Here is a 16258-nt window from a genome sequence, read left to right as displayed (position 1 = left end):
TTTTACTCCATCTAATTTTATATAGGATAATATCTTACTCCATTTGTTTTTATATAGGATAATATAGTATCTATTTGCTCCCCATTCGGGTTCATTGTTACTGTGAGAGGAGTTTTTCCTTTTTTAAGGTCTATATACTCTCACAGGGGCCACTCCCCATTAGATTTGAGGAGCAAATTGTAGGGCAGTTAGGGTGATTGAGGATTTATACTATAAAATTAAATATTATAAAATATATATTGATACCGATCTTTAATATGAGGCTAGTATCATGGATCTTATATGGCCTTGATATTTTATATCTTACTTAATATTTTATATTAGAATTTCCTATATGAGCCATTGGCCATATGATATGAGGTATAAAAACATAATTTTAGCTATATATTTTATTCACATAGCCATATTTTATGCACGTTATTCATATATTCAGCTATATATATTTTATGCATATATTCTATTCATGTAAATGATTTTTCATCCAGTCTTAGAAAAGAGATTATAAAAGGTATTTAATTATAATTTTAGATTAGTAGTGATTGTGTTTACTTTTAAGATGCACTCCACCACCAATACAAATGGTTATACCAATATCTTCCTTTTTTTTATATTGTAGCAGATCCATTATTGTACCACTAGATGGCAGTGTACCAAGAGGTTATGTATTATATTATGATTTAATGTTTAAGTATCCCTATGCTGTAGCCTTATAGAGATGTAATTATATTACACCTCTTTATAACCACATTGCCATACTTTTCATTCGTGCCATCGATCTGTACCATGAATGTGGGCTAAAGGGAATCCTCCAGTATGTGGCTGCCCTCCTCTGTTAATGCTGAGGACGGATGTGGGTATGTAAGTGGCTGCCACTCCAACATATACAGCCTTTGATGAAGTCAGAAGTGGCAAAAGTAGAGAGGGAGAGAGTAGCTGGCTCAGGCTCCCAGCGGCTCGCTTAGAAGCTGAGCCAGGTGCCACTCCAGACTCTATGGTAGATACCAACTTTGAAATCAGGATCTCCGCTGTTAGCTGAAAACGGGTCACAGGAGTGCAGAATAAACTTTGGCTGTACTTTTCCCTTAAATTCTACATTTAACCCCCCCTTTCAGGATCCCTAGTTTATAAATCCATCCTTCTTCTTTCTGATTATAGATCACATCCTTTCCAACAGGTTTCACCTTTTTGAATTGGTAGTAAGTTTAGGTAGGGTCCCCAGAATGTTTCCAAAATTGTTTTGGGACACTATGATCCATTTTGCTATCAATGTTGTGCATTCATTCTTCTATCAGTTAGGCAATGTGCATTGCATGCTGCCAATATATTGAGACCCACAAGGGCATTACAGAAGGCATACTACATTGATAGAATGACGGTAAAATCCTTTTTAGTTACATTAGACCTAAAGCTGCAAATAATTTCTATGAGCACTTTTAGAATTTTACAACATAGTATGTGCAGTGAAGGGATGTGCTGTCTAGCAATGGCAGGTAGGTGGATCTATTGCCCTTCTCTTATCTACTCTTTGTACGCTGCCTTAATGTGTCGGGAGTCCTACCCGTTTAGTCCTTTGGTCAAGAGCATGCACGCTGTGATGTGTTCAAAAACTGTGCTAGTGGGAGAGGAAACAAAGTGAATGCAATAACAACTACAAACAAGTTCTGTCATTTTCAAATATGAGAACAAGCATTGTGGATAAAAAATAGCCATAATTGAACTTAATTTGCTAAACGTTAAAGTGAAATTTCACTCTCACTCAGGATTGGCTATTTTATTAATCCTTGTTGCTAGCATTAGTAAATAGGTAGGAAAGTATCATATTTACTTGTTTCAAAAGTTTTGTTTGAATTACTTCAGTTGCTTCCTGGTTTCTGGCCTAGGCAAATGAGGTCATACATCCCGATTTTCTCACCCTTCTGCCTGTATACCTGGGCTAAGGGCAGATGGATTCTAAAAAGTAAATGCTACATTAATCATTTACCCCTACTCACTATAGCCACAGCCAAAAGATACTAGGGGGTGATGTTTCAGCAAAATAAAGCATGCAGGCATGGATGGATGGGTGAATTTACATTGAATATTAAAAATACATTAACCACTTGCCTCCCAGGCACTTTTACCCCCTTCCTGCCCAGACCAATTTTCAGTGCTCTCATACTTTGACAATTGTGCAGACATGCAACATTGCACCCAAACTACACTTATTTATTTTTTAGACAAATAGAGCTTTCCTTTGGTGGTATTTAATCAGCACTGGCGGTTTTATTTTTTATAAAGTTTTGTAAATAATTTTTCTACTTCACTGATGGGCACCGATAGGTGGCAGTTTCAAATGATGGGCACTATTGGCTGCACTGATCACCAGGACACTGATAAGTGTAATGTCCGCCTGTGAAATGCCACTTACCGACTCTTCAGGCGCTGTCAGCGTGAGGATTGTCGATAACCAGCATTTTATATTTACCTGGTGATCAGCTGTGATTGGACACAGCTGGTCCCATGGTAAAAGCAGTTGTGATTGGCCCGTTCCTTACTCATGTGATCAGCTGTGTTCTGAGGACACAGCAATCACAGATCTGGAGCTCAGCGGGGGGGGGGGGTATTTCTGGGAGGACGCCTATGGACACCCTCCCAGAACGAACTGCGCTGTAGCCGTCTTTTAGCTATAGCACGGTTAAATAGTATTTTGTTTGCGGTTCTCAGATGGAATGTAACTGCTTTACGGGCTCATGCACAGTATACCTCAGCAGAATTCAGTGCATCAGTCAGCATCAATAAATGACAGGCTGCACATCTGAGCAGTTGTAGTGATACGTTTAGCCTTTTTCACAAAATCAAGAGGCCATTCATCTTTCCATGTGACCACTGAGCCATGGTGTTGGCAGCAGCTGTATGCAAACACCTATGAATACCAAGTGCAGGAACATGCCATATTCTTGTGGTTTACATCCCTCTGCATGAACCCTTACGTACAGCTTTCTCCTGTAATTACTATCTGCACTCTTCTTGATTTTGTGCATGGATTCTGGTCCATGGGGCTGTAGCAGTTGGCTATGTTCACACACTTCTTTCTGTGCTAGTGCTTCAACAATTTCTGAAATGGCACAGTATGCTCCAGAACCAGCCTTGCTAGAAAAGAGATTATCAAATACACCGCTGCGACTTTGTCAAAGCTGCAAATTTTTTTCACTGAGAAAACTATCAAAAATGACCTATAGCTGTGTGGACCTGTGGTTCTCCTGCCCTATTTCCAAACCCAAGCGCTACCCCCCCCTCCATTTTTTGTTAATCCCCCTCTATCTCTCGTGCTGTTCCCTTTTGTGCTCTCCCTGAAACTGGTCAAGGGCTTCAGGTGATCTTTCTCTATGACAATCTGATGTTACCTGCTTTCCCTCAATATTACTGCAGAGCCTTGTTTCGTCTTTTATCTATGTACATGTTCATACACCTAGTATGTACTTTGATACATTATGGAACAAGGATTGCTTTCCTTCTGCATACAGATGGCTTGATAGCCACGATATTTGTAAACATGATGTGCAGGTATGATTATGTAAGCACTCTTCTGATATGCTCGTACTTCTGCGGTATGTTATGACTTTTATTCATGTGTTGTTATATTTGAAAACAACAAAAATGAAACATAAAAAAATAGTTATAGCAATAATGCCCATTCACTTACAAAAATAACTCATCAGACAATGCTACATTTTCAACTGGGGGGTTTTGGTGAGCTGATAGCTTTCTGCCTACGGTTCCTTCTGCTTTTCCCCACAGCCACATCAGCTGTGCCTTGGAAATGGCAAAGCAGAGGAATGGGGTGGAGGTATAGCAGCAGATCCAAGGCACTGTTGCAATATAGTTAGAAGACTCCAGGAGCTGTACATTCTGGTACCAGCTCCACAGGGTTTAAAGCAACAATAACTATTTTTTAGGTAAAAAATAAATATAAAACACATGTGCATTAGTTGTTTTTCTATAAATTTCCTTCAGAAATTACTTTTTAACTGTGCTGTGGCCACACTCCCATTCTATTTGTGTCCCCAGGAACTATGGAGCCTCACAGGAGTCTAATCTACACTCACACTCCTACTTTGCGCTATAACAATGCAGTGTTAATCTAAGCCAAGGCAAACTTGCACTAAGTAAATAGATACCAAATACATAAAAAAAAGCACATGCATCTGCTAAAGAAAGAACATTATTCAAAACTGTCCACAGGTGATACCTTAAAATCCTTACAATTCATCAATTGAGAGCTCATCCTCAATAATGGTCCTAGAATTATTCCTCTCATTCCAAATTGCACAATATCTTGTGTTACCTGATCAGATGTGGGACACACAATTATAGGCAAATGGTAAAATACAGATCTAAATACAAGGGTGTGCGAACTGTATTACCAATTGCAGTTAGTTTGGTTTACACCAGGGGTGTCCAAACTTTTTTCAAAGAGGGCCAGATTGGATGAAGTGAACATGGTGGAGGGCCGAACATTTTTCCAAACATTCTTTGAACCATTACAATTAAATGCAAATAACTTATTTTATGCCAAGTTACCGTATTTTTCGCCGTATAAGACGCACCTGACCATAAGACGCACCTAGGTTTTAGAGGCAGAAAACAGGAAAAAAAAAATTCTGAACTAATGGATTGCAGACACAGTACAGGAGATGACCAGAGACTGCGGACAGCACAGATGACTGCTGACCTTTGGGGAGGTGGGGAGCGGGTACCTGAATTTGACAGGTACCCGCTCTTACTTCCGCAGTTGTTCTTTGATCTTACCTGTTCCTTGATCCAGCCGCGCGCTGTCTTCCCGGCTTCTGTAATGGTGCTCGGCATGACAGCCGGGTGCCCAGTGCGCATGAGCGAGAAGCACTTGCGCTTTGCGATTGGTCCGGCGGCTTCTGGGATCTGTCATGTGTCCCAGGTACCGCCTTACCATTCACAAAAAGCACCGCTTCTTGCGCATGCGCACTTGGCACCCGGCTTTCATGCCCAGCGCCCACACTACAGAAGCCGGGAAGACAGCGCGCCGCTGGATAGAGGAACAGGTAAGGTCCCGCTGCAGAGCTGAGCGGCCGGCCTGCTATTCTGACACGGCCGCGGTGGAAATACCGGACCGGCCACTCCATAAGACACACTGACATGGAGGGCCGTATTAAACCGACCCTCGGGCTGTAAATGGCCCGCGGGCCGGACTTTGGACATGCCTGGTTTACACTATTTGATTACCTTGTGACAGAAGGGCAGCCCACTGATGAAGGTCATCTGTCGGTGCATTTGCAATTAGTAATTGTACTGTACAAACCAATAAAATGCTGCCCCTTTCTGTCCTAATTTGAACGCCGATATGCAGGAAATTAGTACAAAACAGATGACAGGATTCTATTTAAATGCACATAATAGGATACAATAGGGCCTGACGTTTCAATCTTGGAGGACAAGTGCACTGATCCTGTTTGCCCCTTTAAGTTGATCTAACAGCTCAAGAGATGCATACTTGCCTTGATCTGGTGGCAACAGCCCCTAGGGACGGTTTACCTCCAGCATTGCAAATCCTCTTTGCTACATTTGCACAGTAAAGCCCAGGTGCTCTACTGAACAGACACAGGACAGGAATGTAAACAGGCCCTCAGATGTACAGTGGAAGACCACCAATCCTTCATTGCACATGATTGCAGAGGTACGGTGGACTAGCTGAATTGCTTCAGGGAACTGATTGAACAGCAGAGAGGAAGTGAGGAACAAATAGATGGTGGTGGAGGAGGGGTCCAGGGGGAAAGTTCTGCATTGTACTTTTTTCAGCCGACTCAGGTTTAGCTTTAAAATGTAGAAAGTGATAAAAGGTATTGGTTGTTAGTACTGCTACTTTAAACACCACTTTAACAATCTACCAAAAAAAAAAGTGTGCTATAGCAATAGTATTAATGATCACATTAAAACGGTCATTCTACAGTAAACCTGAGCAACAAAATATTGTGTCAACAGCAAAAGAGCCTTACCTTTACAGAGATTAGATTTGGGGGCCATCAGAACTAAAAAGTCACACAGAAACCAATTAAATTTTTATTCATTTATTATTCAGCAGCAAAATCCTCACAGGCCAATTGAAATCCTAGATTTTTTTTTTTTTTTTTTAAACCCATCCCCTTCAAATTTGATATAAATTTACTATTTTCAATTCAACCCTCCCATTATCCCTTTTAATTACCATCTATTGGTGCTGTATCCTTCCCAGGGGATGGCTCCAGCGTGCCTCTGGTCTCCTCTTTGCTTTTTATTAAAAAGAAAAACTTGCAACTCCTTCTGGCATCCTAAGCGCTCCACTTGTATACAAAAAGAAAAAAAAAATAAAAAAAAAAAAAAAATTCTATACAATAGCCAATTGGATGATTAGGAAAAAAAAAATTCCACACGAATTGGGTTTAGATGGGGCAGGAATCCACTCCTATGTTCTTGTTATCTGATCCCGCTCCATGAATCTTGGCAATTCATCCCTATCCTATTCATTCCTTCCTATGATTTGAATCCAATGATCCACAGCTCCAGGATTGGGATCCAGTGAGCCCACTCCAATCCAAACCTTTATAACCAGCAAAATCAAAAAAAAAAAAAAAGAGGCAGAGTTAGATATTATCAAAACAGGTTTCTGGGAACTGATCAGTTATGTGTGCAGACTTGAAACAAAACAAAGAAAAAAAAAAAAAAGTGTATGCACATATAACGATTACATTTCCCAAAAAAGTCTAATTGAATGGTATATCATTAAAATATTAAATAGACGTCTTATTAGTTCATAGCATGACTTAAGACAGGCTGGTGTCACAGAAGAGATTTTCACAATGAAATTTACAACCACAGTGTGCTTCCCCAATTTGCCATAGTGGGAGCCTACAGAGAAAAAACCATCATGCCACAGGTGTCAGCAGGGGATTTGCTGCAAATACAGACTGCATTTCTGACTGAACACCTGCTTGTATAACATCCTTCCCCTTAGACCACCACAACCGCCAGAGGAAGCATGTCTGTTTTAAATATTTGACAACTGTGGTAATAAAAGCACCCATTTGACACCAACCCAGGGGGACAATTTGTTCTTTGAGCAATATTTTTGTTATACCCACATATCGCGGAAGCAATAAAACAGCCACAATGCTTATAAAATGTAGTTATTTAGGTCAGATTATGCTGCCTTGTAAAGCATTCCAGATGTGTATTTAACCAATAATCAAGAACCTGAACTCTAAGTACCAACAGACGTAAAGATTATTGTCTATCAACGTAATTTACAGCACTACTTCAATAAATTAATGTCACTATTTGATGTGTTAGGTATAAACACATGCTGTACCTCTGTCATAGTACTGGTATATATTCATGGGGAGGGTCGACTGTAAAACACACGTTTAGAGTTGGTGGGCCTTTTGCAACGGCTTGGTTACACATATCTTTAAAATGGCAAATTGTATAACTGGCATTACCTGCTATAAAACGGTCAAAAGTGCTTTCTTGGCCAACATGTTTTGTTCTGGCCTATTTATATATTCTGCACAAGCAGAAAATTCCATAAGTTGTGCAGTACTGCCATATACACCACTTGTAAAAAGTGGTGTGACATTATCGCATTATTCACATTTTAAAGAAGAATGCGTTAAGACTTCTATCCAGTAATCTGATACAAATGAACTGGCTAAGCATAGTTAGAAATAATTCACTACTCATCTAAAATCTATAAAATGGTGAAGAGCTCACAAAAACAACCAGTGAGTCCACCTGTGTTTTATCACCAGAATTCCATTACCTGGAGACCAACTTTCATTTACATAAGAAAAAAAAAAAAAAAAACCCTGGCCAGGCAAAAGCATGCATCTGGTATGTATGAACTTGTGTTGCACACTTGTTACACGTCAGCGACTCAGTGTGTAAAGCTGTAAAGTCATAGCCTACATCTTTAAAAAAAAAATAATAAAAAAATTCAGCAATGGCAGCTTCCTTATTTCTACTCTCAATGACTGACTTAAAGGAAAACAAAATATACACTTGAGCTCTCATATAACCCCACCTAAAATGCTCCCCCCATTTCCCACAATTAAAGTAAATCTACTGTAAGCAATTAACTTGGTGGCCTTTCAAGTTGTCTTTTTAGTTATCTTTTTCCTGAACAAGGATAACTCCATCAAACTTAAAGCAGAACAAAACACAAATACTTGCCTCCCTTGCAGTGTCAAGACATCTTCAGTCTCCCTCACTGGAACAGACATCTCCCTTTTTTTTTTTTCTGGGTCTTTGGTCATCTTAAATGCACAGGCTGGGATGGTAAAACTCTTAAGCATGTGCACAGTTCATTCATAGCATCACCAACCTGTGCCGGCATGTTACATCTCACCAAGCCTGTGTGTACATTCTAAAGCATCTTGTGAGGAAGGAAGGTAAAAAGCCTTCATTGCTGAACGGACTTATCCCAATTCATGGCTAAAGGTTTGCTTCAAACACTAAAGAGTGATGCAGTTTTGCCATACTCAAACGTTCTACCTGGTCCCTTGTGAAGTAAGGGCACTACAATACCCCATGATGCTCTTAAGTAGTTTCTTGATGCTTTTAGTTTAACTCCCATACATAATTTGCAGCAAGCTGCTAAAATATACAGTGGCATTCCGCAGAACTATATCAGCCAAAAGCTATAGTAGTATTTAAAGAGTCTTAATTTGTAGAAAACAGCATCACTAAGCAGATGACACCAGATGCTGCAAAGACAAAAATATATAATGATGTTGCCCACAGCTGTATGAACCCTGAAGCTAAGCAGACAAATTACAATCACTTTGGCAGCCAAGATAGTTTAATTATATAAACTGTCTTTATTAGGCTGCCTGAAGTACCACTTTTACCCATGGGGTCTATCAAAAGTTTCTTTGGCACAACACACAGATCATGTTTTCCAGATTGGAGAAAATTAGGGGGAAAAGGGGGTAAAAAGGGTTTTTGTTTTTTTTTAATTCGAATGCATTCTCTGCATTAAGGTACAAAAAAACAAACACACTTGGTATGAAGGGGTCCCAAGCACCAAGGGTCCAATGAGCATCTGAATCAAATTGAAAAGTAACAGCATCCTTATGTGTACACAAAAGCTTGGACTTATTTTTGATGGAGCTATCCTGACAATTATCCAATGTGGCCACAAGGGGTAAACAAATCAGGCATCACCAAAGTTGAAGGCTTACAATACTACCTATAGAAGCTATAGTAGCATGCATTTCCACATCTCGCATGTTGTATTTCTCTGCTGTTTCAACCCTTAAAAATATCAATGTGGTGTATTACAAGAATATGGCAAAAATTGTACTGTAAGATAATAGATTGAATAACAAAAAGCTTTTAAAAATGTATAAATGAGTGGAAAAGGAAGCGCTGCAACCTACAAGCCTGTAATGAGTAGTTTTAGGTATCAAAAGAAAAAAAAAAAAAAAATAAACTGTCCTTCAACAATAGTCTACAAACATCTGATTTTGAAATCTATTTAATTCTGACAAATAAAAAATAAAATAAAAAAAAAAAACAAAAAAAACAAAACAAAAACACAATAGCAATGTTTACCAGTCAGTCACAGAGAGGACATGCAGAGTTAGCAGTATTGATATTATACTGTAAACAAGTTAAGAGGCCCACAAAACAATATCGTGGCAGACTTCACCCTACAAGCACTTTATTAGTTTAAGGAGCAATCCAAGGTCTTGCTTTTATAATACTTATAGCATAAATTCAATACTGCCAATTTGTCTCACAATAGCACTTGGAGTCATACCATGGCCTCCATTTTTGATTTGATCCTCCTCAAGCCTCCATCTGAAAATCCTAAAATGATTGAAATGTCCTCCATAATCCATCTCTTCAGATATGTCTACAGAAAGACACATGAAAAGCAAGGTAAAACAAGATTTCCCCACAAATGAAAAGGAGAAAAAAAAAAAAGTTAATATTTAAACCACAACCACCCCAAATCCCCACCGCCACCACACATTGCAGACAACACACCACAACACTGGTGCTTCTGAAGAGAGGCTGGTCGACTTGTGAAATTATACCTACAACTGCTAAATACGCTTTTTGGGCATGAAGGAATGGAAAAGGAAGATACTGGTGTAAGCATTAGCCTTACTATTCTACACAGAAGGCTTAGCACTTCAAAACTTTAATAAAACAGTGAATTAAAAAAGTACTGAATAAAGTAACTGTATACAACATGAGGGGCTACAAAAGAAGCATCACTTTTCTATTTATGTACGGGAACGAGATCTGCTGTGACGGGGAGAGTAGCGAGGGGATCCTCGGCTTCTTCTTGGAGAGTAGCTGCGGCTGCGACTGTTGCTTCTACTACGGCTTCTGCTACGACTACGACTGCGAGAACGCGATCTTCCATAGCTTGGGCTTCTCGGACCATCGACTTTTACACGAATGTAGGCAGTTTCTCCCTATTAAACAGATAGAACCTGGGATTGAACAAGCCAAGCTTAAACAGCTATGCATTGCAGGCAAGATGATATACTCTGAAGGTGATGGAAATCCATTGTTATTGAAGAAGCCTAGACAATCTTACCTTTAGACCCACAAGATTAATACCCCCATTAATAACCATGCAGCAATGGTAGAAGGAAAGCAGAAAATCTAATATATTTACCTCATGTGACCTAAATTTAGTGTTATCCAGTTTCCGCACTGCATAGGTCATATCTTCTTTTCGCACAAACTCCACGACACCAGTACCATCTCGGTAAACATCAGCGTAACATACATCACCTGCTTCACGCATGTGATCCTTCAGATCCTGCCAGCTTCCACTTGGAGGAAGTCCTGAAATGAAAGATGAGAGAGGAGCTTAACACTTGCTAGTACAAAAAATGAACTCTTGTGAAAGTATTCTTGGTTTTGGATAAAGTTGGGGGGGGGGTTTAAGAATCTGGTGAGGGATTAAAACTCCTGAAAGCGGCTTGCTGTGGGGGCACCCGAAAGGAGGGAGGAGTCAAACGCCGGTGGGGAACCCAAGAAGAGGGGAATCAGGGCTGGTTTGTGCAAAAACATTACACTGAGCAGGTAAGTGTGACATGTCTTATTTTTTTTTAAAAAACATTAAGCCTTTAAATTTAAGGTGTTTAGTCTTGGACAACAGAGATGGAAAAAAATGAACACCTTTAACTTTATACATGTTCATAACCTAAAGCTTCTATTTTTTTACTATAGTGTACAAAAATGTTAGTGTTAACGTAAACAAATCAATTTTTGCATGCTGAATTCAAAGACTACCTATAACTTCAATTGACAAACGCAGAAATTACATGCACCACATATATTACCCTTACCTGATACTACTACTCTGTACTCTGAACGCCTGGATGGAGGCCCATATCTTCCACGAGGAGCACCTCCACCACCACCACCACCGCCACCACCGCCGCCGCCACCGCCTCCACCACCACCCCCTCTTCCACCAGCTCCTCTGCCACTTCTTGGAAACTCTACACGTAAACGATAGCCATCATAATCATAGCCATCTCTTCCATACACTGCATCTTCAGCATCCCTGAAAGAAAAAAAAAAATAAACTTTGTTTGCATAGCTGTATTTGTATAAAGTGGACCTTCAATCCAAATATAAACAAATCCACACCGCACCCATATATGGATTTTTTTTTTTTTTATAACTTCACAGCCTTTTATGTACAAAACAGTGTGTCTGCGCATGCATGGAAATCCCCCTGCATGTCTACAGATATGCCACAGGGCTCTGCCAGAACGCAAAAGCAGCATGTACCAGACCAAAATGAGATGCAGCAGCCTTGAGGAGGCCAAAAGTGAAGGGGAACAGTGTCTCTAATTTTTATTTTTTTTTGGGAAAAAGGTCACATTTGCTTAAAATACAGGACAAAAAAAAAAAAAAAAAAAAAAAGACTAAATATTGGCAAGATTGATGTCATATAAAAACAATGCTAGCACAAGTTGCCTACACACATTTCAACTTCATGCAACTGGCTCCACAAAGCTGTTCAGCAGAAGGCCACATTCCAGAACAGCAGAAAGCACTTTGACTGTGGCTTCATGGACACAGCCACTATGTCCCAATACTGCTTAACAACCTCCCACCCGCCATATAGTAGTGACGGATGCAAGGCGGTTCTCTTGTTCTGGGAGGACGTCATATGACGTCCTCCCATTCTAACCGCGCAGCTCTGGGAGTGCGCAGCGCGGCAATGCGCTGTGCCCCTTTAGAAACAGATCACCGATACACGGAAATAGCCAAAGATGTCGGCTCGGTCATGTGATCAGCTGTGTCCAATCACAGCTGATCACAGGTAAACGCCGGTTATCGGCATTTCTCTCCTCACGAGCTGTCACGCTGACAGCTCGTGAGGAGGAGAGCTGGCAATCGGCGTTCCCCAGCAGCGCCACCTGTCAGTGTCCATCAGTGCCAGATCTCAGTGCTCATCCATGCCACCTGTCAGTGCCCTTCAGTGCCAATCTAAGCTGCTTTTCAGTGTCACTCATCAGTGCCACCTATCAATGCCAGTCAGTGATGCCTGTCAATGCCCATCTGTGCCACCTACCAGTGCCTCCTCATCAGTGCCCATCAGTGCAGCCTCAGCGCACATCAGTGAAGGATAAAAATCACTTATTTACAAAATTTTATAACAAAAACTAAGAAAAAAAAAAGTGTTTTTTTTTTCAAAATTTTCTGTGGTTTTTGGTTTAAGAAAAAATAAAAACCCCAGAGGTGATTAAATACCATCAAAATAAAGCTCTATCGGTCAGAAAAAAAGATAAAAATTCCATATGGGTACAGTGTTGCATGACCACGCAATTGTCATTCAAAGTGTGAGCACTGAAAACCTGAAAATTGCAATGGGCAGGAAGGGGGTAAAAGTGCACTGTATGGAAGCGATTAAGCAAGGAACATACATTCCTCAATGATATTGTGTGTGCTGTAAATTACTTCCAGCATTGGTTTGGTTTCTTCTTGCTGGAGGCTGCCATTTTGCTGAAGCCCAAGGCCAGCAGTAAAAGTTAAGTTTTTAGGAGATCGGCCTCTAGTGGCTTTGATTTTCAACATAGCGAAGAAAAAAAACAAAAAAAAAAAAAAAAAAACACAGCAACTGAGCATGTTCAGGGCAGAACGTGATGGTGCATTACTGGATTTTAAACTGTACAGGCACCTATTTTTAATGCTTTTCATAGCTCAAGGGGTCATGATGAAGTGACCTAGCAGGACTTTAATTTCTGACTAAAGTTCCAAGGTAAGTGTGGAGCTGTACACTGACATTTGTCACACTGGGAGCAGTGGCTGTATCCGTGGAGCCGCTGCATTACAATAGACTGCTGACAAGGGAATGCATGCAACAAATTGTGTCAGCAAAACACAGCCCTGCATGGGGCACACATCCAATCATCCCCAGCAGGGTTCATTTTGCTGGAATGTGGGTGGCCCTTCTCAATTCAGCTGTACAATGCAATTATGCAAATAAACACCTTGTGTGAATGATGCCTAGGGCAAGTATTTTTATTCATTCATCCCCCCCTACCTGCGCAAGCATTTATCTTCTCTAGTAAGGGGGCTCCACTGGTAGATTTTGCAGAAGCCCTCACTTTAGCTTTTAATCCAAGGCCTGCCATACATTATTCAATCTTCTTGTATATTTTTTCTTTAGTTTCACCAAAACTAAATGATTTCAATTTGAATGCAATCAGGCAGGCTCTTGAACTACATAGTTGAAGGTAACTCTAAAGGAATTTGAATAAGAAAATTGTATAAAGTTGTCATCGGATGAGCTAAAGAGGGTCTGAAATGCTATCCCTGACATCAAAGGGATGCACATAATGTTCAATATATGTAATGCTTGAGAGGACTGTCAAGACTGCAGAAATGAGGGTTTGAATGTATGGACATGTTACATTTTTGGCTGGGGATATGCTGCAGAAAACAATATGAAACTAGCAACATGTTACAGGAGGCTATTAGAGCGAATTGCTATTACCATAATCGTTCCCACTACTACTGCTGAGGTCCGAGGGCCGCATATCATATACCAAAGGGCCACAGGTTGAGCACCAGGGCCCTAAGGCCTGGTTCACACCAATACAGTTTCCCACACCACATTGCGATTACATTAATGCGATCTAGTGCAAGTGTCAACGATAACTCAACAACGCCCCAAAACAGATCGCAAAATATGATGCGATTGCCAGAAATTGCGTTGCATGGCTGAGAACACGCAAGAATGCGATTCGGGTGCAGATTTAAAAGAAGGGTTCTGCCACTTTTTGGGACAGATGCGATTTGAGCCATACAAAATGAATGGCTCAAATTGCACCACACAAACATTTGCATGGATTTCACACAGTAATACCATGCGATCTCAGTGGGAATTACATGTGGTGTCCCGTACTGCAGTGTGATCCCGGGCTTCGGGGTTTTATAAAAATAATATTCACATTGCTAAATGACGATCTTCATCCCTTATGCTAAAGCTTTGTGAATTGGGCCCGAAGACTTCACAGTGAAAGCACGGTGCAGGCCCAGTTGACCCCCATGTGTGTACATCGGCCGTAAATCACGCCTGCAAACAAAGACCGCACCGTTAAAGCCACGCGGCCCAGACCGCCGCCTCCTCCCCTAGGGGGCGCTAGAAAGGCCTACTCGAGCATGTGCTCATGGCTGCACGGCCGCCCACCTTGCTGTGGAAGATTCACGAGGCAGGCTGGGCCTAGCGCGGCATAGGAGAAAACTGCACGCTCTGCCTTACACTCAACCTGCATAACCGACTCATTACCTGGGGTCCTCGAACTCCACGAAAGCAAATGGCGGGCCTCCACGCCGGTTTTTCAGGTCGATGTCTCGGATGGCGCCGTACTTGTAGAACACGTCCTCTATGTCCTTGGTGCGGATGTCTGGAGGCAGGTTCCCCACGTATATCCGACAGTCATTATTACCTGCCGGCCCCCTAATCACGCCACCCCCTGACATATCCAGCTTGACGGCTTTTAAAGGAACAAGCTCACAGAGAAAAAAACAAAATCTAGCAGAAGCTTATGCCTCTACCTAGCGAACGGAGCAACCTAAAATGGCGACCACAAGAGCTCTCTTCCTTTCTTGCACCGCCTCGCGCACGGATACACCAACGGCAGAAGGGGAACTGTAACCTTCCGCGTAGACAGCACTCTGTGAAGGGAGGAGACTAGGACTAGCAGCAATACTAGAAACTACTAAGGAGGCAGAGCGCCGCGAAGAGACTTTTTATGCGGGGAAGCCGAGCTTCTCTTCAGCCCCACACGCAGATTGGCCGGTCTCTGATGATGTAATCGGAGGAGAAGGCTTCTCCTTCACCAGTTGGCTCGGCTAGTCTTTAAAACGGAAGCCCGCCCTCTCATCCTGCCTTGGGTTTTAGCGCGCTTTGCTGTGCTCTTTGTTCTCTGGTGGTATGTGATTATCAATGTAATGTAGATTAGGCTTTTTTGGTCTATAGTATGCTATAGATAGTTTTAGCCACCAAAATGTCTGACATTTTCAGCCCATGCCATTTAATGTGAAAGGCAGTGCTAACTGAAGTGCAGTTTTAGTTCGGAATTCATTTGCAATGTACATGCTGTGAGGTGAATATATAGGTAGGCATGGTGACCATACCTCAGTGGTAGTAAACAACAATTTTTATTTTTCACGGTTCACTGCAGGTTTCTACCATAATGTGCTGGTGTGCACCATGTACTATCGCATTATGGCAGACTGACCTTTTGTACAGAGCCATTAACGTCTGGTCTTCTTTCTGGGTTCACTCTTTCTGGTTGTTTGAATGACTGGGCCGTGTTTGTCATTCCTGCATGCACATGGGAGTCCCTATCACAGCAAGACATTGTCTGCATTCATGATACACTTGGCCCACCTTTAATTCCGAGCATGCTGTGCCTGAGCAAGTCACTTCATCAGCTGAAGTCGATGTGAACATCTACACCAAGGCAATGCCTGCATTCACCATACACACCCCATCTTGAATTCAGAGCATCCTGCGCAAGTGACGTCAGCTGATGTGAATCTCTACAGCAAGACGCTGTCTGCATTCACCATACACAGCCCATCTTGAATTCAGAGCATACTGCGCCTCCGCAAGTGACTTCGTCAGCTGAAGCTGATGTGAATATCTACAGCAAGGCGCTGTCTGCATTCATACACAGCCCATCTTGAATTCAGAGCATACTGCGCCTCCGCAAGTGAC

General features: G+C 41.5%; 1 protein-coding gene across 2 annotated transcripts; it reads right to left on the bottom strand.

Moving 5' to 3' along the window:
* Window positions 1-6064: 6064 nt before the first annotated feature.
* Window positions 6065-15315, bottom strand: SRSF1 (serine and arginine rich splicing factor 1). Of its 2 annotated transcripts, XM_089659165.1 has the most exons (5): window positions 14822-15315; window positions 11361-11581; window positions 10682-10854; window positions 9809-9904; window positions 6065-6589 (listed from the first exon to the last, which is right to left on the bottom strand). In XM_089659165.1, exons 1-5 carry the CDS (start codon window positions 15013-15015, stop codon window positions 6509-6511), a joined length of 765 nt encoding a protein of 254 aa, XP_089515291.1. In that variant the 5' UTR covers window positions 15016-15315; the 3' UTR covers window positions 6065-6508. The 2 variants fall into 2 exon arrangements, with proteins under 2 accessions (XP_089515291.1, XP_089515290.1); XM_089659164.1 differs by having other exon boundaries at window positions 6065-10475; window positions 14822-15292.
* Between the last annotated feature and the right edge of the window lie 943 nt (window positions 15316-16258).

This window comes from Staurois parvus, unplaced genomic scaffold, assembly GCF_062004578.1.
Source record: "Staurois parvus isolate SC_StPar_1 unplaced genomic scaffold, SC_StPar_1.0 ptg001134l, whole genome shotgun sequence".
NCBI classification, from domain to species: Eukaryota; Metazoa; Chordata; class Amphibia; order Anura; family Ranidae; genus Staurois; species Staurois parvus.
Note: the sequence above shows the minus strand (reverse complement) of the source record. Positions and strands in the feature narration are given on the sequence as shown.